At 41.0% G+C, this 25238-nt stretch overlaps 2 protein-coding genes across 2 annotated transcripts in view; both read left to right on the plus strand.

Moving 5' to 3' along the window:
* The window catches only part of GUCY2C (guanylate cyclase 2C), a 672163-nt gene that overhangs the window by 175155 nt on the left and 471770 nt on the right, over positions 1-25238 (plus strand). The gene's annotated exons all lie outside the window — the stretch shown is intronic.
* PLBD1 (phospholipase B domain containing 1) overlaps positions 1-25238 on the plus strand; it is a 71270-nt gene that overhangs the window by 4619 nt on the left and 41413 nt on the right. The window contains 2 exon segments of the mRNA NM_001244629.1: positions 6982-7201; positions 22312-22395. Of these exon segments, the coding sequence (NP_001231558.1) occupies positions 6982-7201; positions 22312-22395 (304 nt within the window).

Raw genomic sequence — 25238 nt, forward strand, 5'->3', positions numbered from 1 at the left:
CATGTGAACTTCATTTTGGGTGTTTGTTCTGACACATAGAATAGGAACTTTTCTTTTCACACTTCTTTAGGCATTATTTTTACTTTTGTCACCTGTTGAGTTTTGCTGGATTCCAAAGTACAAAGTATTAACTATTAAAATAAGAAAAAATAAAAAAATAAAAAAGGCAGTGGTACCAATAATGGAATGACTCTCAAAAGATTTATTTTGTTTAACATTTTAAAAGGTTTTTGTTTTAATGCATTGGTCTCATTTTTTTTTAATAGAGTAGGTTCCAGCTGGTTCTGCAACTTATATTTCACAATCTTTTGATAATTTAGCTTTAAGATGTGGCTAGAAAATGTATAAATAATTTTATTATGTTAGTATTTTGTACAACTGTGAAATAGGAATTTACTTGAAGTGGTAAAAAAATGAAACTAACAGATGTAGTGAAATTATGAGGAAAATTTTAGTCTAAAACTGGAAACTCTGTGTCTGTATAAACAACAGATATCATGTTATAATCTTCCTAAGGAAAACCGTGAAAGTCTCTTAATAGAGAAACAAGCTTGCTTTGAAATTTTTCCGTCAGCCCTGCACCCTTAGCTACAATTCCAGTATGAGATAGTGTCGAATTGCTCAAACCAGCATTTGCAAACTTAAGATATCAAAATTCGACTTCGCAGTCAGAAATCAAGAATTAATAAACTTAGGCATGATGGGAGTCAGTCTTCAAATGTGACCTTCCAGCCAGTATGAAAGTTGGGGTTTAGGTGGTCACCAAATGAAGCATTGTGTTAGGCTCAAGGGAGTGGATATAATGAGATATAAGATGCTACCCCTGGAGTTCCCATTTCAGCTCATGAGGTTAAGAACCTGACATCGTGTCTGTGGGGTTTAGGGTTCCATCCCTGGCCTCACTCAGTGGGTTAAGGATCCAGCATTGCCACAAGCTGCAGCATAGGTCGCAAATGCAGCTTGGATCTGGTGTTGCTGTAGCTGTGGCACAGACCCACAGCTGCAGCTCTGATTTGACCCCTAGCCCAGGAACTTCCATGAGCTGCAGGTGTGGCCCTAAAAAAGAAAAGAAAGAAAAAAAAAAAAGATGCTACCCTTGATTCTTAAGAAGCCAGTAATCAAATTTATTGACCCCAATACACACAAATACATGTAACTAAAGAGTGATCTAGGTGAGCAGTCACCTGAGTGCTGAATCAGAATGGAGTAAAGTTGACTTTCTGTTGATAGGACTTTAGGTAAGAACTCTGATTTAAGCTAGCAAGGAAGAATAGGTATGTTTCTAGGGGATGAAGGAATGCGATCATTTCAAACTCAAGCAAATCTCCTGCATTTTTTCGTATTCGTGTTTTGCTGCCTTGAAGCTATTATTTTTTAAACTGAATCCCTTTCGACCTATCTTATGGATCAGGCACATTACACAGCCCACCCCTCATGCTCTCACCTGCCTTTCATTCTAGCTTCACACAGGTATAAGCTGAGGCCCCTCACCTCAGCCAGACTGCAGGAACCCCTTGCTTTCCACCTAGAGGTTCTCTGACATCAGAACTGTTTGGTGCTGGAGCACATGCAAACCTGGGAGTAAGGGATTGAACACTTCATATATGTGAAGTGTTTGACCTATGCAGGATGGGAGCAGGTGGAGAAATGCTTTCTCTTCTATCCCTGTGGTGGGTCTTCAGAGGCTTATTCTACACCTCCTTGGACCATCTCAGAGTACACTCTCCTGCTTTCCCCCCTCCCTCCCCACTTCACCCTCCCCACCCCCTATTCTTATTCCCTGGGGGCACATCCCCAAATAATCTTTGTTTCAGCAAGAATCCCAGGCTCTAATATCTGGAAGGAAGGGGAGCTAAAATACCTATTTATAATTTTGTTGCCTGGCGATTGTTTGTTCATGTATCAGTTATTTTCTCAGTGACACCGATGAAAAGACAAAGCAAATCTAAAAACTAGGTATAAGTTTACTGAGAGTCCTTTCAAAGAAGAAAAGGAGCAAAGCCAAGGTGCACAGAGAGATGCTGAGAGACCATGTTCATAGGACATAAAAGAGAAAAGCAATTCAAGGATCACAATCAGTGAACTATTAGCTAAACCCAATATGAATAGAGTTGCAATTTTGTTGTTTCTGTTTTCTGTCACATTTTCTGCCTCTACTTTCTCAGCTTCTCTTTTTCTCTATCTAACTGACCAACCCTTTCAGGCAAAAGTTGTATTGCTCAGGGTCAAAAACCACTTCCTCTTTCATAAGTGAGGTGCTAGAAAACTCAGACTCCAAATACGGAAAAGAGTGATTTGGGCCACTTATGATTATTTTACAAATTCTAAGACGGGGCTAGGAATTGGTTTTCAATTGAGAACAATTAACTCATCAAAAAATATTAGAATACACAGGTAAATAAAACTCAATTGGAGTGTTTGGGTTTTTTGCATAAAAAGAAATAAAAAAATAATGGGTCTTCTTTCATCTTTGTAAAGGAAGAATACTCTGTTTTTAGGAAGTAATATTCCCATTCATTCGAAATACTTAAGTGACTTTTAAAGATTTCAAGGACGTTGCAGTTAAAAATGTGTAAATCTCATTTTTCATCTTCACAATTCTAGAGAAAATGTCAATACATGGCATTTGTCCCTTCGGCACCTGAATGTCCTCCAGGCTTCTTACCTGGGCTTGAAGACAAAACAACTTATTTTAGACTAACTTCTGTGCATGTTCTAATAAATATCACCTCTGGTTCAAGAACACACACAATTAAATAAGAGTCGTCACAGGAACATTACTCTGTCAGCTACAGCACTCCCAGGATATAGGGTCATAAGCAGAAATGGTCTCTGCCTCCGCAGAGCTTGTATAAAGCAAGGTTGAGATTATAATTATATAATATTTTTCTACCTTTTTGCTGTTACACTTTTCACACCATTAGCCTCACCACATGGAGATTTTTTTTTTTTTTTAACTAGAAAGCATAAGGCTTTAACTATTTATGGATTTGGAAAAATCAGAAAATAGCATGAGACTGGAGAAACCAGGAAGGTTGATATATAGAGAAAACATTGAGGAATGGAGGGCATCAATTAGGGGTGGTGCAAGAAACTCAGATTGTGGCTTCATTCTCAAAGCACTTGCCAACTTGGTCAATGTGTTAGCAGTAAATTTTTCCTCATTGAATTCTCTTCAGACTGGGTAAAATTTTTTTGATGCCTGAAGGCACAGAGTGGCAAAAAAAGCACAAATTTGCAGAAGTTTATTATTTGTGGTCAGGAAAGTAAGGTAGAATCAGTAATAGTGAAACAGCTACCCTTTCTCATTTCCCTACAAAGCTCCTACTAGAGATGAGGGTGGATGAGAGTGCGTGAGAAAAGCTGAGGAGAGGCTGAGGCTGTGGCATGTGTGGTCCAAAATCAGCTTGGGAAACATATTTACTGTATTTGGGGAGAAGAAAGGATGTTTCTATGGATGTTGCCCACAATTGTCTAACTGCAGTCAACTGACTTAGTAACAATTAGACTCTCATTCATCACCAGGAGCCTATTGACAAAGTGTTCTGCACCTACCTATGTCTATCAATGTCATTATTTGCATGTTGCCATTTAAAAAAAAAAAAAAACTCACCATTATGGTCACCACTTTATGCAGAATAAATTGACTTTCCTGATCAAAATCATTCTTTCAGGGTCATAGTCAGCATTAGCCTGATTTTCACACCATTAGCTTCACCACATGGAGATATTTTTCAAAAATAGAAAGCATAAGGCTTTAACTATTTAAGAATTTAGGAAAAATCAGAAAATAGCATGAGACTGGAGAAACCAGGAAGAGTTGATATATGGAGAAAACGCTGGGCCAAGGTGCCACAATGCTCTAGTATTAAAGTTCTGTTTTAGAGCTCATTTCATAGACAATCTTTGCATCAAGAAAATAAAAATACTGAACTACCTAATAAACTATATGGGGAAAGAATCCATATATGGATGGGATATATGTATATGAATAACGGATTCACTTTGCTGTCCATGTGAAACTCGCACAACTTTGTAAGTCAACTGTACTCCAATTTTTTTTTTTTTTTTTTTTTTTTTTTTTTTTTTTTTTTGTCTTTTTGCCATTTCTTGGGCTGCTCCCGCAGCACATGGAGGTTCCCAGGCTAGGGGTCAAATCGGAGCTGTAGCCGCCAGCCTACGACGGAGCCACAGCAACGCGGGATCTGAGCCGCGCCTGCAACTTACACCACAGCTCACGGCAATGCCAGATTCTTAACTCACTGGGCAAGGCCAGGGATCGAACCCACAACTTTATGGTTCCTAGTCGGATTCATTAACCACTGAACCACGACGGGAACTCCAAAATGTTTTTTAAAAAATAAATAAAATATTGAGTCTTTTGAATTTTGAAAGCAGATAACCCTATTTAATTATTTAATCTGAGGCTTCTAGTATCTTAACCACTAAAAACTTATTATGCCCAAAACTAAACTCATATTCTTTCCCACACCTGCTTCCCATCTGCTCCCTCTCTCAGTAATGATACAGCATCCATCTGCTACCAGCCTAGAACCCAAGTCATTCAGGCCTCCTCCCACCTCTTTGATGACCTGAATGCAAAGTTTGTCTTCAACCTGAGCAGCGGTGCAGTGCTTCTTTAGGCAGAGAAATAAATGCACTATATACTATTTCTTTTCTTCATTTCTTCTTTTTCCTTTTCTCTCTCTTCCTAAGTATCCCTTTCTTTCATAGCTATTTATTGAGTACCTGTTGTGGGCCAGATACTCTACTAAGTGCTGAGGAAACAGTCTCTGGCCTTGAGTTTACAGGCTAGGAGCAGGGGCAGACATGTAAATTACAGAATGATGTGATAAGATCAGAAGATGTACATACCATGTGCATTGGGCTTGTAGAGCAAGTCAGCCCCTACAAAGCGGGTGATGCTTCCTGTGTCTTAAATAGCAATTTTGAGGAGTTCCCATCCTGGCTCAGCAGTTAACTGAAATTGACTAGTATCCTTGAGAACACAGGTTCGATCCCTGGCCTTGCTCAGTGGGTTAAGGACCCCATGTTGCCGTGAGCTGTGGTGTAGGTCACAGACATGGCTCAGATCCCAAGTTTCTACGGCTATGGCTTAAGCTGGCAGCTACAGCTCCAATTCAACCCCTAGCCTGGGAATGTCCATATGTCGCAGGTACAGCCCTAAAAAGATAAATAAACAAGTAAATAGCAATTTTGAGACTGCTAGTTAACAAGAGAGAAAATCACAGGCAGAGGAAAGAGCATATGCAAATCAGAGGTGCTGGCCCAGCTCATGGCAGGTTGAAGAGCTGTGTGTAATGGTTTCTGGATCACAAAGTACAAGGAGTGGTGGATGGATCTGGGTAGGTATAGGCAGGTAGAAGGTCTGAAAGGCCAAGAGGGTAAGCTGAAAAAATTTTATTTCTAAGTAGAAGCCACTGAAGATTTTTGATAATCGAGTGAAATAAATCAGTTTTGCGTTTTAGAAAGGTCAATGTGGCAGAGTATGAAGAATAGATTAAAAGTCAGAGAGACCTGAAAACAGGCCTCTTCAGAGTTAAGGCTAGTGGTGATACCAAAATTAGCATGGAAATGTAGAGTTAATGAGACATTTACTAGTGGGAGAGGTATTTAGGAGGTTTTGGTTAAACATGAGATATGCAGGAGAGAGGAGACTCAGATGGACTTGAGTTTCAGGCTGAAAGATCACAGAGCTGGAAAGCAGAGGATGGAGGATGGATAGGGAGAGAATATTAATTTCTTTGGATATTTTAAGTTTCTGGTGCTAGTGGAATCATCCAGATGGTGTTATCCATTATGCTGTTGGGTAGATAAGAGGGAGCCATGGGAGAAACAGGTGGAAGGCAAGCAAAGGAAGTGACGATTCAGGACAGAGCGATGTCCCAGAGCCCATGGGAGGAAAGAGCTTTAAGAATAAGTGGTCAACAGGGTCAAGGGCTTTCAGAAGCCCATGTCCTATTAGGATAGAAGGATTTCATCAGTGAGCCAAAGAGGGCTTCTGAGGTTGGTTTGCTTTAAGCTGTGAGAGAATGGAACATGTTAGTACCTTAAAGGGGGATGAGTTATTGCAGAGAAGGAGCTTTAAGGTACAGGAGGAACAAGATAGAGAATGCTACAAAGTTCCCAAGGAAAAGTGGTGGGATCCAGAACATGGGTAAAGGGATTGAAATGAGCAAGCAGGGAGAGATGGGCACAGGATTTGTGAGGATCAATTTACAAAATCATCGAGGATGTGAGGAAGTCCCAGGTGATTTGCAGTCTTCTGCAAAATAGGAATCCAATGTCATATGTGAAGAATTAAGCAAGAGAGATAAGATTGGAAGCAAGAAAATATGGATGTTTTAGGCCAGCTCTTGAGGGGGATGAAAGGGTTGCAGACAAGGAACATGAACCCTGTACTTGGTTGAGTGAAAAGGTGGGCAAGAGCCCTGGCTCCTACTTAACCCAGGATCCCATCTTTAAGGATGAAGCACTGAGACCCACCCCTGTGGTACTCAACTACGCCTGTACCTTGGACCTGGCTCCTTGTGCTCTGGACTCAACCCCCTTGATCAAGGCTCTGGTTTTTCCCCACTTGTAACAAAGACAGACTATAATGTGGTAGATTTTCCAATCCTAATAGAATGGAACTCTTTAATAGCAAATATGCTAGAATTGTTGGTTACATTACATTCAGAATGGATACGCAATGGGGTCCTACATACAGCATGAGAAACTATATCCCTTCTTTTGGGATAGTCCATGATGGAAGATAATATAAAAAGAACAATGTATATATATATACATGAGAGAGAGAGAGAGAGAGAGAGAGAGACTGGGTCACTTTGCGGTACAGTAGAAACTGGCACAACATTGTAAACTGACGATACTTTAACAAGAAAATGTTTCTTAAAATTGCATCAACACATCAGTTCAATGACATCTTACCCTACTCACCCTTTTTTCTTTTCTTTCCAGGGGTCTACTATGCAACTGCGTACTGGATGCCTACTGAGAAGAGAATGCTAGTCAAAAATGTTCTGGACAGGAATGGGGATGCCTACGGTTTTTACAATGACTCTATGAAAACCACAGGCTGGGGCATCCTTGAGATCAGAGCGGGGTACGGTTCTCAATCCCTAAGCAATAATATCATCATGTTCGCAGCCGGCTATTTGGAGGGTTACCTCACTGCCCCGTAAGTACCCAGTCATGGTGGAGAACTGACTGGCAACCTCTGTCTCACTCTTTGTTCCACATTAGCCTTTGTCTTCCTGGCATTGTACAGTAGAACTGAAAAGTCGCAGTGGTCCTTCTCATATGATAGAAACATTATCAGAATTACATTTGTACCTAGAGCCAGTCCCTGCCTGGAAGGAGCAAAGCCCCCGCTTGTGGCGCTAAACCTTTAAAAAAACCTTTCCTTCTCATGAAACTGTTTTAAAAGACCGCTAAGCCATTCCATCTTACTAGTCATTTATTGTGGGGGTAGAAAGCCAATAGAGGTGGAGTGGCTCCTAGAGGACCACAAAACAGAAAAGATGAATTAAAAATTAATTCAGGGAGCTCCCATCGTGGCTCAGCGGGTTACAAATTTGCCTAGTATCCATGAGGATGCAGGTTTGATCCCTCATGTCATTCAGTGGGTTAAGGATCTGGCGTTGCTGTGGCTGTGGTGTAGGCCAGCACCTGCAGCTCCGATTTGATCCCTAGCCTGGGAATTTTCATATGCCACAGGTGCAGCCCTAAAAAGCAAAATAATAATAATTATTATTAATTCAAAATAAAATGTAAGATGCTTATTTTCCACCATCTGAGAACAATAGTTTCAAATGGGCAAAGATTTTAAATTAAAATTTTAATGTCTAACATGAATGTGCTTTCCAGTTCTATTGTCATTTGATTCTTGTCTTCTTCCCTTGTCTTATGAAAATAACAAAAAATGCAGTTAATAGTAATTAGATCACGACGACTCATTTTTAGAAAACAGCTCTTTAAGGAAACTTGCAAGTCATTTAAGCAAGTTATTCTTCCTTTGCTATAAATGTCTTGAGGACTTGGCTTTCTTCTTTTATTCTCTGTGACCTAGATTGTTGAGTGCAGTTCTGTGCTGTTACTGCCTTAGTCATAGTAAGCGCAGTGCCAATCTGAATCTGCCTGAGTACTGGCGATTATATGAAATGTTGAATGACTAATTACTGGGCTCTGGTTGCTCTTTTTTTTTTTTTAATTTAAACTAAAAATCCCTATTTTTATTTTTATACCAAATTTTTGCTACCCTACTGTACAAGTCTCCTTAATGTGGGGGGGGGGGACTCTAAATTTGGAAATGTAGAAAACTGTATAAACTGAATATGGTTTTTAAAACGTTTAAAACTGTATTATACATGTAAAAATCTGAACTTTTTCCTTTTCCCTCCAAGTCTTTATTTCTGGATCCACTAAATTCTGACTGCATTCTTTAAATGGTGTTGTAAGTTTGGAGAAAGAATTCACACTGCAGTTGTGTGAATATAAATAAATTAGATAAGGTTATTCATAAGATACATGTGGGTTATTAAGAGAAGCTATGTATTAGAGAAGCGAGCGTCTCAGGGAGTTTGACCAAGGACACTTCTGGCAAAGGTGACACTTCTGATATTCTCGTGTCTCAGGCAAACCTACGTTTTTGTTTGTTTGTTTGTTTTTTGTCTTTAGGGCCACACCTGCAGCATATGGATGTTCCCAGGCCAGCGGTCAAACTGGATCTGCAGCTGCTGGCCTACATCACAGCCACAGTGACATGGGATCTGAGCCGTGTCTGTGACCAACACCACAGCTCACAGCTACGCCGATCCTTAACCCACTGAACGAGGCCAGGGATCGAACCCGAATCCTCAAGGATACTAGCTAGTCAGGCTCGTTACAGCTGAGCCACAATGGGAACAATGGGAACTTCCAAGCGGGGCTTTCTTAGAGTTCTTTTTTTTTTTTTTTTATTTTCCCACTGTACAGCAAGGGGGTCAGGTTATCCTTACATGTATACGTTGCAATTACAGTTTTTCCCCCACTCTTTCTTCTGTTGCAACATGAGTATCTAGACATAGTTCTCAATGCTATTCAGCAGGATCTCCTTGTAAATCTATTCTAGGTTGTGTCTGATAAGCCCAAGCTCCCGATCCCTCCCACTCCCTCCCCCTCCCATCAGGCAACCACAAGTCTCTTCTCCAAGTCCATGTTTTTCTTTTCTGAGGAGATGTTCATTTGTGCTGGATATTAGATTCCAGTTATAAGTGATATCATATGGTATTTGTCTTTCTGGCTCATTTCACTCAGCATGAGATTTTCTAGTTCCATCCATGTTGCTACAAATGGCATTATGTCATCCTTTTTTATGGCTGAGTAGTATTCCATTGTGTATATATACCACCTCTTCCGAATCCAATCCTCTGTCGATGGACATTTGGGTTGTTTCCACGTCCTGGCTATTGTGAATAGTGCTGCAATGAACATGCGGGTGCATGTGTCTCTTTTAAGTAGAGCTTTGTCCGGATAGATGCCCAAGAGTGGGATTGCAGGGTCATATGGAAGTTCTATGTATAGATTTCTAAGGTATCTCCAAACTGTTCTCCATAGTGGCTGTGCCAGTTTACATTCCCACCAGTGCAGGAGAGTTCCCTTTTCTCCACAGCCCCTCCAGCACTTGTTATTTGTGGATTTATTAATGATGGCCATTCTGACTGGTGTGAGGTGGTATCTCATGGTAGTTTTGATTTGCATTGCTCTTATAATCAGCAATGTTGAGCATTTTTTCATGTGTTTGTTGGCCATCTGTATATCTTCTTTGGAGAAATGTCTATTCAGGTCTTTTGCCCATTTTTCCATTGATTGATTGGTTTTTTTGCTGTTGGGTTGTATAAGTTGTTTATATATTCTAGAGATTAAGCCCTTGTCGGTTGCATCATTTGAAACTATTTTCTCCCATTCTGTAAGTTGTCTTTTTGTTTTCTTTTGGGTTTCCTTTGCTGTGCAAAAGCTTTTCAGTTTGATGAGGTCCCATGGGTTTATTTTTGCTCTAATTTCTATTGCTTTGGGAGACTGACCTGAGAAAATATTCATGATGTTGATGTCAGAGAGTGTTTTGCCTATGTTTTCTTCTAGGAGTTTGATGGTGTCCTGTCCTATGTTTAAGTCTTTCAGCCATTTTGAGTTTATTTTTGTGCATGGTGTGAGGGTGTGTTCTAGTTTCATTGCTTGGCATGCAGCTGTCCAGGTTTCCCAGCAATGCTTGCTGAATAGACTTTCTTTTTCCCATTTTATGTTCTTGCCTCCCTTGTCAAAGATTAATTGATCATAGGTGTCAGGGTTTATTTCCGGATTCTCTATTCTGTTCCATTGGTCTGTCTGTCTGTTTTGATACCAGTACCACACTGTCTTGATGACTGTGGCTTTGTAGTATTTCTTGAAGTCTGGGAGAGTTATGCCTCCTGCTTGGTTTTTGTTTCTCAGGATTGCTTTGGCGATTCTGGGTCTTTTGTGGTTCCATATAAGTGTTTGGATTGTTTGTTCTAGTTCTGTGAAAAATGTCATGGGTAATTTGATAGGGATTGCACTGAATCTGTAGATTGCTTTGGGTAGCATGGCCATTTTTACAATATTGATTTTCCCAATCCAGGAACATGGAATATCTTTCCATTTCTTTACATCTTCTTTGATTTCTTTGATTAAAGTTTTATAGTTCTCAGCATATAGGTCCTTTACCTCCTTGGTCAGGTGTATTCCGAGGTATTTGATTTTGTGAGGTGCAATTTTAAAAGGTATCGTATTTTTGTATTCCTAAGAAAAGGTTTTTAGTTTTATTGGTTTTCCGTATTGTTTTTCTATTTTCTATTTTACTTATTTATATACTTTTATTTGTTATTTATTTTCTTCTGTTGGCTTTGGGTTTAGCTCTTCTCTTTCTAGGTTCTTGTAGTGGAATTTTAGATCATTGATATAGACCCTTTTCCTTTTCTAATATAAGCATTTAATACTATTGACATTTCTCTCTAAGGACTGTTTTAGCTGCATTCCACAATTTTGATATGATGTACTATCATTTTTGTTTACTTTAAATATTTTCTAATTTTTCTTGGGCTTTATTCTTTGACCCTTGGATTATTTATAATTATGTTGTTTAATTTCTAAATACTTGGACACCAGTCTGTTACTGATTTCCAGTTTTATTTAGTTGTGGTCAAGAGAACGTACACTACATGATTTAAATACTTCCAAATTTATTTAAGTTTGCTTTATAGCTAAAAGTTTAGTCCATCTTGTTGAATATTCCATGTGAACTCAAAAGGAATGTATATTGTGCTCTTGGTGGATATAGTGACCTATAAATGTCAATTAGGTTAAATTGGTTAACCATGTTGTTTAAGGCACCAATTCCTCTTTATATGTTTGATAAAATTCACCTGTGAAGCCATCTGGTCCTGGACTTTTATTTGTAGGGAGTGATTTTATGACCTCTTCAATTTCATTCAAGCGGGGCTTTCTTAAATTTGAAACAGTTTGTATCTGCCTAGTATTCACGAGTGTGGAAATTCCCCCCACCTGCTCAAGGATGGGCTTCCCATATACGTACGGAGTCTGAGGACCTCTGCTCTGTGGGGACTCTGATGAATCTCACTGAACAGAAGATATTGGGGAGCAGGAAGATGGCTGATCAAGAGTGGGAGGGGGTGGATGGAAGAGAGAGGTCAGTGTTTGTATGTCTGAAAGAGAAGAAAAAGACAAGGAGAAGAGGAGGAGAGGACTAAAAGGAAAGAGGAAAGGAAGGGTGTAAAAGAACAGAAAAGAGGAGGAGTTCACTGGTGACACAGTGGGTTAAGGACCTGGCATTGTCACTGCAGCAGTTTGGGTCATTGCTGTGGTATGGGTTCAATCCCTGGCTCAGGAACGAACCAAAAAAGAACAGAAAAGAGAAGGAAGAATTATAACCAAGCCTCTTTAGAAGGGCATTTCCCATAAGCTCCTTTTCAGAGACTGTCATTCTATCTGCATTGCTGAATAGTCAAATATATAGGGGAGTTTCTTCTGAAGCTGTGTGCATTTAAAGGGTCTGCTCTGCGCCTGTCTCAAAACCCAGAATAGTGGAGTGGGACCCAGGATGCTTAAAACAGACAGTGGCAATGGGTGGCGGAAGAGGGAAGAGAAGGAGGTGGTTATCAGTTTCCTTCCTCCTCTTCTGATGTGGTCCAGGAGATGAAGGCTTAGTACACATTCTGTTGCCCAAGTTTAATTGAGAGGAGGGAGAAAGGCCAAATGCATTAGAGAAGCGAGGTTCCCAGTAGGAGACAAAGCAGGGAGACACTGGAAGGATTCATGGGATTGAGACTCTCAGACCCATGGCGCCACCAAGGAAAGACTGCAGCAGTAAGCACCACGCACACTGCCTCGGCTGAGCAGAGGGGCCGTGGGCTATCTGTGAGCAAAAGTGGCCTGCATTCTCGGAAGCGCAGCAGAAGAGCTTAAAATGTCAACCCTCTGGAAGCCACAAACCAGTGGTGGAGGAAGGAATACACGTCCCAGCTAGAGTGTTGTGTGTGTTTCCGGCTACACCTAGGCAATTATATGAGAAGCAATAGCATTTTCCTAGACAAACATCATTTTATCCATTTAAAACATGTACTGCTGGGGACTGTTACTCCGGGGGGTGCTTTGCAAACTACAGTTGCACGGTACCTAGACACAGCCTTGGAGTCAGGGCAGAGAAGGTCAGTGTGTGCCACAAACCAACAGAAAGAGCTGCTTTGTTTTCCTCTCATCTTGCAAAGCTGTTCCAGCAGCTGCCAAGGGCAGTGGGACGTATAGGGCTGCCACTTTTCCCACATCACGACATTTAAAATGGAGCCGTGTTCCGTACAGTCTCTCGCACTTTGGCGAGAGGAGATGTGAGAGAGAACGGACATTGTGGTCTGAACGACTGACGCAGCCAGATCAGGACGTTGGTTTGCCAACTTCAGAAGGTATAATTTGCTCTTTCCAAGCTACAAAGTATTTGAGAGACCAAAGGAAAACACACAAAGACATATCCTCAAATCCTCCATCATTGCTTTTGAAGCATTAAGTACTTTGTTGCTTCTCTGAACTTTCACAAGACTGTGACAACGCTCTCCTGAGCCCAGCCCTTTGTACTTTATCCTGAAAAGTCACACGGCCACCCACCAGGTGCTTGTAGTTACTTCATCCTCTCGGCAGCAGATCCAGCAAGACCACAGCTTGGAGCGGGCACTCGATATCCTCTGGGGCTTTTCTTACGGGCTTCTTCTTCTTAGGCTCTTTCTTTTTTCTCCTTCCTCCCCCACTACCCTCATCCCCAACCCCACCCCCAGAGGAGACCCTCACGGCGTCACGTTGACGTCATCACGCAAACAAACGTGCAGTCCAAAAGGGCTCCTTATCCGCGCTGTGAGGCGAGGACAGCCTCCCACCACCCTGCTTTCTTCCAACTCTTAAGAGCTGTTATTCCTGAGAGCCAGATTGCTGCCTCTCCCATCTCCACCTTTTGAAATATTGCGCAACCTCCAAGACGCATCTCAGATGCCCTCTTGATGAACCATGTCCGGTTTCCATATCCATGGGATCGAAGCCCCATCTCTCCCCTCCACTAGCTGTCAGTGCTTTGAGGACAGGGTCACCATCTTTTTCATCTTTTTTAGACCCCAGATACCTGGCATAGTGCTTCTGCCCCCAGCAGTTGCTTAATTACAAGCTTATTAAGTTTAATGGAACTCTGTTGTTCCAATTCTATTAGAGATGAATCAGAAGTGTGAGGTACATGTAATGCAGTGTCTAGCAGCCTCGGCCAAACGGAATTCCTTCCTTCATTTTTTGACTCTCTCGGGTGGCTCTTTAAGAGTTGCAAATTAAGAGTCGCTGATGTCTCACTAATGATGTAAAAGCTGATAAATAGTTGCAGATTGATTTTTAATAAAATGAGTCATGAAACCCTTCTGGTGATAGGTGATGAGCATGTGGGGACCTGGTCTGCTCTAGTTTTTGATACAGTGGCTGATCTCTTGCATTGCTGAGGCAGCTGCTGAAATGACTTCCTCTGGAATTACCCGGTATAGGTGGGTCAACTCTATGCAACAAACACTTATCCTACCTTGTGTCAGGTTCTGGGGATAGAGAGAAAGGTGGGGGGGAAGGGTGAGTTCCCAAGGGCATTCTTCACTCTTTTTAAGTTAGTGTGTTGGCACAACATTTGCTAAAACTGTGATAGGGAGTTTCTGGGAGTTCCCTGGTGGCCTAGTGGTTAAAATATCCAGTGTTGTCATTGCTGCGGCTTGGGTCACTGCTGTGGCAAAGATTTGATCCCTGGCCCAGGAACTTCTGTGTGCTGTGAATATGGCCAAAAAAAAAAAAAAAGGAGGAAAGAAAAAAAAGGTTCTGGCACAATTACAGCACAGGTAGAGAGAGTAGTCAAAGGTGGAAACTTTTTGGTATTTGTCTTATCACCTAGAGATACTTCAAGAATCTCCTCCAGGAGTTCCGGTTGTGGCTCAGTGGTTAACGAATCCGACTAGGAACCATGGGGTTGTGGGTTTGATCCCTGGCCTTGCTCAGTGGGTTAGGCATCCAGCGTTGCCGTGAGCTGTGGTGTAGGTTGCAGACACGGCTCAGATCCTGCGTTGCTGTGGCTGTGGCGTAGGCCGGTGGCTACAGCTCTGATTAGACCCCTAGCCTGGGAACCTCCATATGCCACGGGAGCAGCCCTAGAAAAGGCAAAAAAAAAAAAAAAAAAAAAGAATCACCTCCATACTCCCTACTTGCTCCTTCTGACATTAGAAAGAATATGGCTCCAGGTCAAGGCTGTGGGCAAAGCAAAGCATGACACTGTCCTACCCTAAAAAATATAAAATGACCCATCAACTCTTAATTATTTGGAACTTAACATGAACCACAAAATGATGATGATGATGACTAACAGCTATAAATTATTTTAAAAGTGCCAGACATGGTTCAAAACATTTTATGTATGTTAAATTATTTAATGGGCAATAATGCTATGAGACATGAATTATGACTATCCCCATATTATTGATGAGAAAACTTGGGCACAGAGAAGTTAAATAGCTAGCTGACTCTGGGAAAAGCATCTTAGGAACTTGTTTGGAACCCAGCAATTTCAGAATTCATGAACCATTCTATCTACTGATCCTGAACCTGAGCTGCAACTTCCCCCTCCCCCGCCCACCCAGCTAACCTAGCTGGCTTCAGAACATCCCCACAATCTTGAATCGGTTCTTTCCAATCCTGTTACTGTTGGTCCTGAAGTCAGTGGTTTTTGTAAACTTGTAATCTTGTTTGAGGTCAAACGGAGATTGTCGGCAACCAAGGACCCTGTTGAGTCCTGAGCTTTTAGCTTTGTGGGGCTCTAGCCACTGGACACCAGTTGCACCTTCCCTCCCTCTAATGTGATAATAAAAATATGTCTCCAGACATTGCCAAATGCCGCTGGAGGGAAAAATCACTTTCAATATAGAAGCACAGCCCTGTATTGAAATGGACAGAAAAACTGAGGGGATCTGGAGCTCTGGATGGAGTGGGGCAGTGTGTGGTGCTGGAGACTTTAGGTAAAAAGTATGAATGTCTTTTCCTTTACCTGATTGAGCACTGTAGGTCAATAGTCCACAGAGTTTTCCCAAAAAATAGACATTTATTTTCATTTAAATCATTTTAAGAGCAAGCCCCTTCCTCCTCATAATAGGAAATGTTACCAGAGTAATTTCAATATGAACAAAATACTTTATCATTGAAATGGAGTCAATTCAGAATGTTCTGCTCCTCTTCCCAACATCTTTTCCCAGAAAAGGTGGGTTGGTTTTCCTGAGGCTTCTTGGAGGGAGGGGAGATGTTTAGTCAGTGGCTGTCCCATGTCCTTGTCTGGTGCGTCTACTGAAGTGAAACGATCTCATTGAGTCCTTAGCTTGGGGGTGTCCCCACCAGACCACTGGTGTCCCCACCAGACCGCTGATGGGGCTTCCACAGTCTCCCTGGCCTCCAGCTGCAAAATCAGTGCCACCTGAAGTGGGGTGGTCACCCCAACTGCAAGTCCTTTGCCACCAGCAGGTTCCTCAGCTCCCAATGTCCACATACTCCACCCTAGATCACACAGGAACCCCTTTGACATGAGCACAGACAGCCCAGGTGGCCGTCTCTTACTTCCCTCTGCCACCTGGGAGTGGGAAACCATAGGGCTTTTGCTTCCCTAAGCAACTAAATCAAGTCACCAAACTCACCTGGACTTTCAGCCTTCCAACTTACCTGAAGTATGAGGCCAGGGCAGAAGGTCCCTTCCCTGTCACCCACCTATCTGTCTAGCTTTATTGCTGTCCTCTCCCTCAGTTTTAGAGGTGATAGAAAGGGTAGATGTGGCAGCATAAAAGATATGTAAGCAAAAGTGTATATTTACAAAAATTTGAAGGAAAAGCACGAGTGAAGTTTATTGAATTCAAGGAACATACAAAGAAAGATTTTGAAGCATTTTAATGTTGTTTACCCAACTGGCAGTAAAACTCTATTCTCACTTTATCAGTTTCAGTTCTGGAAACAATTAGATAAAGGAGAGCTAAAGTTCCACTCTACTAGGGGCTAAATTCCCTTTCTTGGAAGGCGAGTCATCTCCTGCTTACAGTGCTGACCTCCTAGGTCAATAAAAAAGCATCAAATAAAAAGCAGAACTAAGACTTTAGGTAAAGTTTCAGACCAGAGGGTGTAAGGGGTACACCTTTTAACCCAGTGTGCTCCAAACTTAGAACAAATGGCTGATTAAATATATAGAAGCGGAGCAGCATGGTAATATAGCTGGGCCCCCAAATGAGATTAAGCATCTCTTGAACCAGAAATGGCCCATAAAAAAATGGGATGTGGGTCTGCTGGGCCCTTGGCCTGAAGCAGGCAGAGACAGCCACCCCTGCTGGTGGGTGAAGGCCTGGGGGCTCTGCATGTGCTGGATTAAGGCTGGGAAGTGGAATAACCTTGCTGCTCTTGACTGTAAAATTGGAGGCCACAGAATAACTTCTGTTGATGTGCACTCTGGTGTAGAGATTTATAAGAAACCATGAGCTTGAGGGGAGGCAGGAGTGGGGCAACCAAGAACCAAATCAGCCATGTGCTGGTTCAAGATATATGTGCAATATTCTATAGAAAAGAAGTCCCCAAAAAGCCACTATGAGACCTGGTTCTCAGGGAGTCAGATGGGGGTACTTAGGGGAAAATGAGAGGAGAGAAAGAGGGAAGTTTCAGAGGTTTCAGAAGGGGGAATGGGGGCAGATATAAGAATATAAACAAACACATAACTAAAAGTACCTGTGTACCAAAGTCCAAAAAAGCACAAAGAAATTGAATGTTAAGAAAAGCGGTCAGCAAAATCGACAATAAAATCGTGAATACACTCAAGATTCATTTTACAGAATGGTTTAACTAGAATGATTTAAATATGCCTAAGGTACTCTAAGTTATAAATGAAGGAAAACTTGAGGGATTTATTGAGCAAAAAAAAAAGGAAGAAATAAGAAGACAGGTAGCAATTTTAAAAGAGTCTATTCAAAATATCATAAAAGAAAATTATGGAATTAGTTTTTAAAAATATCAACAAGTGGGCAAATCCTTGACTAGACAGAGTCAGAGAAGTAATTTCTGAATCAGACATTAGTATGGAGGGATTTACATTATACACTGCCGAAAGAGAGGGGTAAAAATAATGAGAGAGCTGTTATTAGATAGAGTGACTTGATTGCGAAACCCCAACATGTGTCTGAGTTTGAGTCCCAGAAAAAGAAACTGGAGGGAATTGCAGATAAGCAATGGCTGACAGGGTAATAGTCGAGAATTGATAAAAATTGAAAAAGTTGTGAGTCAGTTTGAAGACACAGCCTATTAAAATGACAACATAGTCAGCGAGACTACAGAAAATTGAGGATAGAGGGAATAATTTTTAAATAATATTTAAAGAAAAACATTGATTACAAAAGAATCTCAGCTAGACTGACAACATAACCTCTCATTAGCAACAACAGAGTCAGAAGATACAAAGATAATATTTTTAAAGTACCAAGGAAAAATAACTAGAATGTTATGACCATTTAGCTTATTCAACAGCAAGTTTAAAATAAGGATATTTTCAGATATTTAAATTAAAATTTTTTTACCAAGCACAGGTTTCTGTTAAACTATTATAGACCTGCATTAACAAGAATAGCAGAGGGGAATATTGGAGATATAAGGAACAATAGTTAACACAAGAAACAAAATAGTTGGAGTTCCCATTGTGGCTCAGCAGGTTAGGAATCCAACTAGTATCCATGAGGATGTGGGTTTGATCCCTGGCCTCCTTCAGTGGATCAGTGGGATCCAGCATTGCTACAGCTGTGGTGTGGGTCGCAGATGTGGCTTGGATCGAATGTTGCTGAGGCTGTGGTGTAGGCCAGCAGCTGCAGCTCCAATTCAACCCCTAGCCTGGGAACTTCTTTAGGGTACAGCTCTAAAAAAATAATTTTAAAAAAAGTTAATAAAATTTGATCACAAAAGTTAGACAATAAAAAATATTTAAATAGAAATAATTTTTTAATTTTTAAAGAGGCACTGACCCCCACCTCACCCCCAACCCTGCATAGTCAATAACCCTCATGTAGATGCATAGTCAGCCTTCCACATCCAAAAAGTACATATTTATTGAAAAAAATCCATGTTTAAGTGGACCCTTGTAGTACAAACACGTGTTGCCGAAGAGTCGGTTGTACATTTTATTGCTTCTAAGTTAGCAGAAGTGAAAAGAAGGAAAATGAAAATGTTATCTAAACGAGGAAAAAAAGGAGAGACAAAGAAAGGGATGGTACATGGAAAACAGAAAAGATTGTAGAAATAAGTCCAAGTATATTAAAATCACAATAGATGTAAACGGATTATTTTCAAAATGTTTAATTGAGAAGATGTTGTTCAAGGGTACAAACTTGCAACTAGTAGATAAATAAGTCCTGGATATATAATGCACAACATAGTGCTTACCGTCAAAATTACTGTGTTATAAACCTCAAAGGTGCTAAGAGATAGATCTTAATTGTTTTTATCATAAAAAAAGTTATAATTATGCGATGTGACAGAGGTGTTTGCTAATGCTGTGGTGGTAATTATATTGTAATATATAAATATATCAAATCATTACACAGTGTTATATGTCAATTTTAGCTCACCAGAAATGTTTACTGTGTAGCATTTGAGGGATGTTTAATTTTTCAAGTAAGTTTTAAAATAAAGAATCTCAAATAGCCAGTAATCCTGAGGGGAATGGGAAATCATGCCAAATACATCACATTGTTGGAAATTTGAAAGACTGACTGTGTCAAATGGTGGTGAGGCTATGGAGCAAGGAAAAAAATCTAAAATGTAGCAGGGGGCACTGTGTACATTGGAATAATCACTGTGGAGAACAATTGGGCAATATCTAGCAACTCTAGATTTATAGAATATTTACCTGAGCAATTCTACTTTTATATATTATATCCTAGAAGAACATGCAAATATATAAAAAGGGACATTTACAGAAATGTTTGAAATTGCGTTGTAATAGTGAAAAATTGAAACCCAGTTAAATGTCCATCATGGAGCTGCATAAATGAATTTTTATATAGTCATAGCGTGGAATACCATCAACACATGAAAAGAATAAACTTAAGCTGCAGGTGATAACATAGACAATTCTTTTAATTTCAGTTATTGTATTTTGCATCTCTTCTTGTTTAAGTTTTATATCTTGTATCTCTTTGCTCAGTGTTTCCTATAAGTTATCTATCTTTGCCTCCAGTTTATTTCCAATGTTTTGCATCATCCTCAGCATCAACAGTCTAGTCTTTTTCCTGGAAGCTGAGAATCTCCTCATCGCTTAGCTGATTTTCTGGGGTTTTTCCTTTCTCCCTCATCTGAGTTATAGTTCTCTGTCTTTTCTTTTTCTTTCTGTTTTTTTCTTTGTTGGTTTTTGTTTTTTGTTTGTCTTTTCGCCTTTTCTAGGGCTGCTTCCCACAGCATATGGAGGTTCCCAGGCTAGGGGTTGAATCGGAGCTGTAGCCACCGGCCTACACCACAGCCACCGGCCTACACCACAGCCACAGCAGCACAGGATCCTAGCTGCGTCTGCAAACTACACCACAGCTGACCAGCAACGCCAGATCCTTAACCCCCTGAGCAAGGCCAGGGATCAAACCCGCAACCTCATGGTTCCTAGTCGGATTCGTTAACCACTGCGCCACGATGGGAGCTCCTGTCTTTTCATTTTATGGGTTTTTGGTGTGGTGACCTTTTTACAGACAACAGAGTTGTAGCCTCTCTTACTTCTGGTGTCTGCCCCCCTTGTGGCTGAAGTCAGTATGGGGCTTGCTGTAGGCTTCCTGATGGGAGGGGCTGATGCCTGCACACTGGTAGGTGAGGCTGATTCTAATCTCTGGTGGGTGGGGCTTTGTCTCTGGATGGGATTAGAGGCGGCTGTGTGCCTGGGGGGTCTTTAGGCAGCCTGTTTACTGATGGGTGGGGCTGTGATCCCACTAGGATTGTTGTTTGCCCTGAGGCTTCTCAGCTGACTGACGGGTGGGGTCAGATTTTCCCAAAATGGCCACCTTCAGAGAAAGGCAGGGCTGCTGGATATTCCTGAGAACTTTGCTTTCAATGTCCTTTCCTCACAACAAGCCACATTCACCCCTGTTTTCCCAGGAGGTCCTCCAAGAGCTGCAGTCAGGTTTGACCCAGATTCCTATGGAGACTTTGCTTTGCCCTGGGACCCAGTGCACGTGAAAGTCTGTGTGCGCCTTTTAAGAATGGGGTCTCCGTTTCCCCCGGTCCAGTGGAGCTCCTGTGCACAAGCCCCACTGGCCTTCAAGGCCAGATGCTCCAGGGGCCCTTTCTCCCAGTGCCAGATCCCCACGCGTGGGAGTTTGATATGGGGCTCAGAACTCTCACTCCTGAAGGTGAGTCTCTGTGAAGCAGTTAGTTTCCAGTCTGTGGGGCTTCCCACCCGGGAGGTATGGGGTTGTTTATATTGCGAAATCGCCCCCCCCTCCCTCTTGATGTGGTCTCCTCTTTGTCTTCTGGAGTAGGATATCTTTTTTAAGGTTTCTGGTCCATTTGGTTGAAGATTGTTCAGCGTTTAGTTGTGAATTTTGTTGTTTTTAGGAGAGAAGTTGAGCTCCAGTCCTTCTATTCTGCCATCTTAATCCCATCTCCCAGATCATTCTTTTAAAATGTCACTTTGAGGAGTTCTTGTGTGGTGCGCAGTGGCTAACGAATCCGAATCAGACTAGGAACCATGAGGTTGCGGGTTTGATCCCTGGCCTTGCTCAGTGGGTTAAGGATCCACCATTGCCCTGAGCTGTGATGTAGGTCGCAGACGCGGCTGGGATCCCATGTTACTATGGCCGTGGTGTAGGCCAGTGACTACAGCTCCAATTAGGCCCCTAGCCTGGGAACCTCCATATGCTGTGGGTGTGGCCCTAGAAAAGGCAAAAAGACAAAAAAAAGTCACTTGGAGGAGTTCCCATCATGGCTCTGCAGTTAGCGAACCCGACTAGCAACTATGAGGAAGCGGATTTGATTCCTGGCCTCGCTAGGTGGGTTAAGGATCCAGCATTGCCACGAGCTGTGATGTAGGTGGAAGACGCAACTCAGATCCAGCATTGCTGTGGCTCTGGCATAGGCTGGCAGCTACAGTTCTCATTGGACCCCTAGCCTGGGAACTTCCATATGCTGCAGATGGAGCCCTAAAAAGAAAACAAAAAAAGTAAAATGTCGCATTGAGAGAAAAGAACAAGTTAGAGTGACAGATAGTATCATCTTATATTTTGTTCCAAAAACATAAGTAATGTTATACATTATTAATGGTCAAATATGTATATATGGTGATATAAAAATGTGCATGAGAGTAATCAATCACTGACTTAAGACTGCAGTTACCTCTGGGGAGAAGAGAGGGGAATTATGTCAGCAGTTCAACTCTAGCTTATGTTTTATATCTTTTTTAAAAAAACAATGTGAAGCAAATATGGCAAAATATAATGATTTAATACAGTTGAGTAGTGGATATACGTGGGTGTTTGTTATATTGTAAGCTTTTATATGCATTGGAAATATTTTCCAACTTTAAATTATGCATTTAATTTATTTAAAAAAGATAGAGAATGTTTGCAATAGGGGACCTCCCAATTAGCTAAAATATTGGACAATTTACCATGATGTTTCCATGATGTTTTCCAAGAAAAATAGAAATGTAATAATTTTCATCTATCGTTTCAGACACATATATGACCATTTCACAAACCTCTACCCACAGCTGATTAAGAAATCTTCTGTGCTGGATAAAGTGCAGGACTTTTTGAGGTATGTATAATCGCTTTCCTCTTCTTGTTGTTATTAAGGCTTCAGGATTTGGATCAGTTATTTCAGATAGTGATTTCTCCTTCACCAATTTCTTTTCCATCTCTTAGGCAGGACTCTGGAGTGGTTTTTGTATTAGGTATAGCACCTTTTAGTGATGGATGAAAACTCGTTGGAGACAAATGCCTTTTTTTTTCCCCCCAGGGCTGCACCTGTGGCATATGGAGGTTCCCAGGCTAGGGGCTGGATCAGAGCTACAGCTGCCGGCCTACACCACAGCCACAGCAACATAGGAACATAGGTTCTGAGCCATGTCTGCTACCTACACCACGGCTCATGGCAATGCCAGATCCTTAACCCACTGAGGGAGTCCAGGGATTGAACCTATGTCCTCATGGATACTTGTGGGGCTCATTACCACTGAGCCACGACAGGAACTCCAATGCCTTCTAATTTGGCCTCTTTCAGGGGTTAGGTTATCAGCTGCTTACATAGCTAGAAGAAAGCCCCATCAGTGCAAGGCAGGCAGAGTCAAACCCCTGAATCACTTCCCCTTGGAGTGAGGGTAGGGGAGTGGGGAGGTGCCTTTCCTTGCAGAAATCCCTCCTCTTCCCCCTGTAAAGTGCTTCCTTTTCATGGGCCTGGTAACTCATCCTAGCTGAGGTGTTAACTCATATATAAAGTTATTTTTTTTAATTATGTGTGTGGCTTTTTAAAGTGTTATTGAAGTATAGTTGATTTATAACATTGTGATAATTTCTCCTGTACGACAAAGTGATTCAGTTATACCTGTACACACATTCAGTCTTTTTCACCTTCTTTTCCCACATAAATGATCACAAAACATTGGGTAGAGTTCCCTGTGCTTTAGAGCAGGTACCTGTTGGCCATTCATTCTATATACCGCAGTGTGGATATGCCAGTCCCAAACCCCTAATCTGTCCCTCCCCTGACCTGTCCTGTTTGGTAACCATAAATTTGTTTTCAAAATCTATGAGTCTATTTGTTCTGCAAATAAGCTCATTTGTATCCTTTTTTTCAGATTCCACATATAAGTGATATCATATGATGTTTGTCTTTCTTTCACTGTTTAACTTCATTTAGTATGATAATCTCTAGGTCTATCCATGTTGATGCATTAGTTGATTCTTTTTTATGGCTGAGTAGTTTTCCATTTTATATATGTATCACATCCTTATCCATTCCTCTGCTGATGGACATTTAGGTTGTTTCCATGTGTTAGCTATTGTGAATAGTGCCGTAGTGAACATTGGGATGCATGTATCTTTTTGAATTATGGTTTTCTCTGGATAGATGTCCATGAATGGGATTGCTGGATTATATGGTAGTTCTGTTTTTAGTTTTTGAGGAAACTTCCATACTGTTTTCCATAGTGACTGCACCAATTTATGTTTCCACCAATAATGTAAGATGGTTCCTTTTTCTCCACACCCTCTCCAGCATTTATTGTTTGTAGATTTTTTAATGATGACAATTATGGCTAGTGTAAGGTGGTACCTCATAGTAGTTTTGATTTTCATTTCTATAATAATGAGCAATGTCGAGCATCTTTTCTTTTTTTCTTTTTTTTGGCCATCTGTATTTCTTCTTTGGAAAAAATATCTATTTAGATCTGCCCATTTTTCTATTGTGTTTTTTTTTTTTTAATATATTGAGCCGTGTGAGTTGTTTGCATGTTTTAATTGGAGATTAATTGGAATTAATTGGAGATTAATTCCTTGTCAGTTGTTTCATTTGCAAATATTTTCTCTCATTCTGTGGATTGTCTTTTTGTTCTAAAATTATTCTTTTTTTTTTTTTTTTTTGTCTTTTTGCCATTTCTTGGGCTGCTCCTGTGGCGTATGGAGGTTCCCAGGCTAGGGGTCGAATCAGAGCCACAGCTGCTGGTCTATGCCAGAGCCACAGCAATGTGGCATCCAAGCTGTGCCTACAACGTACACCACAGCTCACAGCAACGCCAGATCCTTAACCCACTGAGCAAGTCCAGGGATCGAACCCGCAACTTCATGGTTCCTAGTCGGATGTGTTAATCACTGAGCCACAATGGGAACTCCCTAAAGTTATTCTGAGAATATTTTCATTTTATTAAAGTATTCTGAAGACTAATAATTCTCAATATTCAAAAGATTTGTTTCATATTTGATGACAGAGATTAATTTGGGGATAGAAGTGCACTTGGTTTGACCCTCTAAATTTTACTCTGAACACCCACCCTTCATCGGATGGTCCACAGGCTAGATTCCATGAAACAGTGACATTGTATTTAAAATTGATCTAGACAGAGTTCCCATTATGGGGCAGCAGAAACAAATCTGACTAGGAACCATGAGGCTGTGGGTTCTATCCCTGGCCTCACTCAGTGAGTTAAGGATCTGGCATTGCTGTGACTGTGGTGTAGGCTGGTAGCTATAGCTCTGATTAGACCCCTAGCCTGGAAACCTCTGTATGCCACAGGTGTGGCCCTAAAAAGCAAAAATTGATCTAGAGATAGCTTGAGCAAGTCAGAAATAGTTTTTAGTATGCAAAGTTATATCAGATCATTCTGCATAAAGTGCAAACAACTAAAAGAGAAGAGACAGAATAAAGGACTATTCAAAAAAAAAAAAAAAGAACTTTTCCTAGGACAGAGACATTGCAGCAGTTATTAGCAACAACTGGAATAGAATGAACTGTAAGCTATGAAAATGATTGCGGGAAATACTCTGTCCTGAAGAGTTTTTATTTTTTCCAGTTTTTTAACTTTACCACTTCTGTCTACAAAAGCAAAATTAATCAACTCATCCTTACTGATTTAGTGACACATTATGCTTTTATATGAGATGCAT

This window comes from Sus scrofa, chromosome 5, assembly GCF_054392235.1.
Source record: "Sus scrofa isolate SSC_HxYL_T2T_F1_AM1 chromosome 5, Sscrofa_HxYL_maternal_Yorkshire_Landrace_v2.0, whole genome shotgun sequence".
Lineage (NCBI taxonomy): Eukaryota > Metazoa > Chordata > Mammalia > Artiodactyla > Suidae > Sus > Sus scrofa.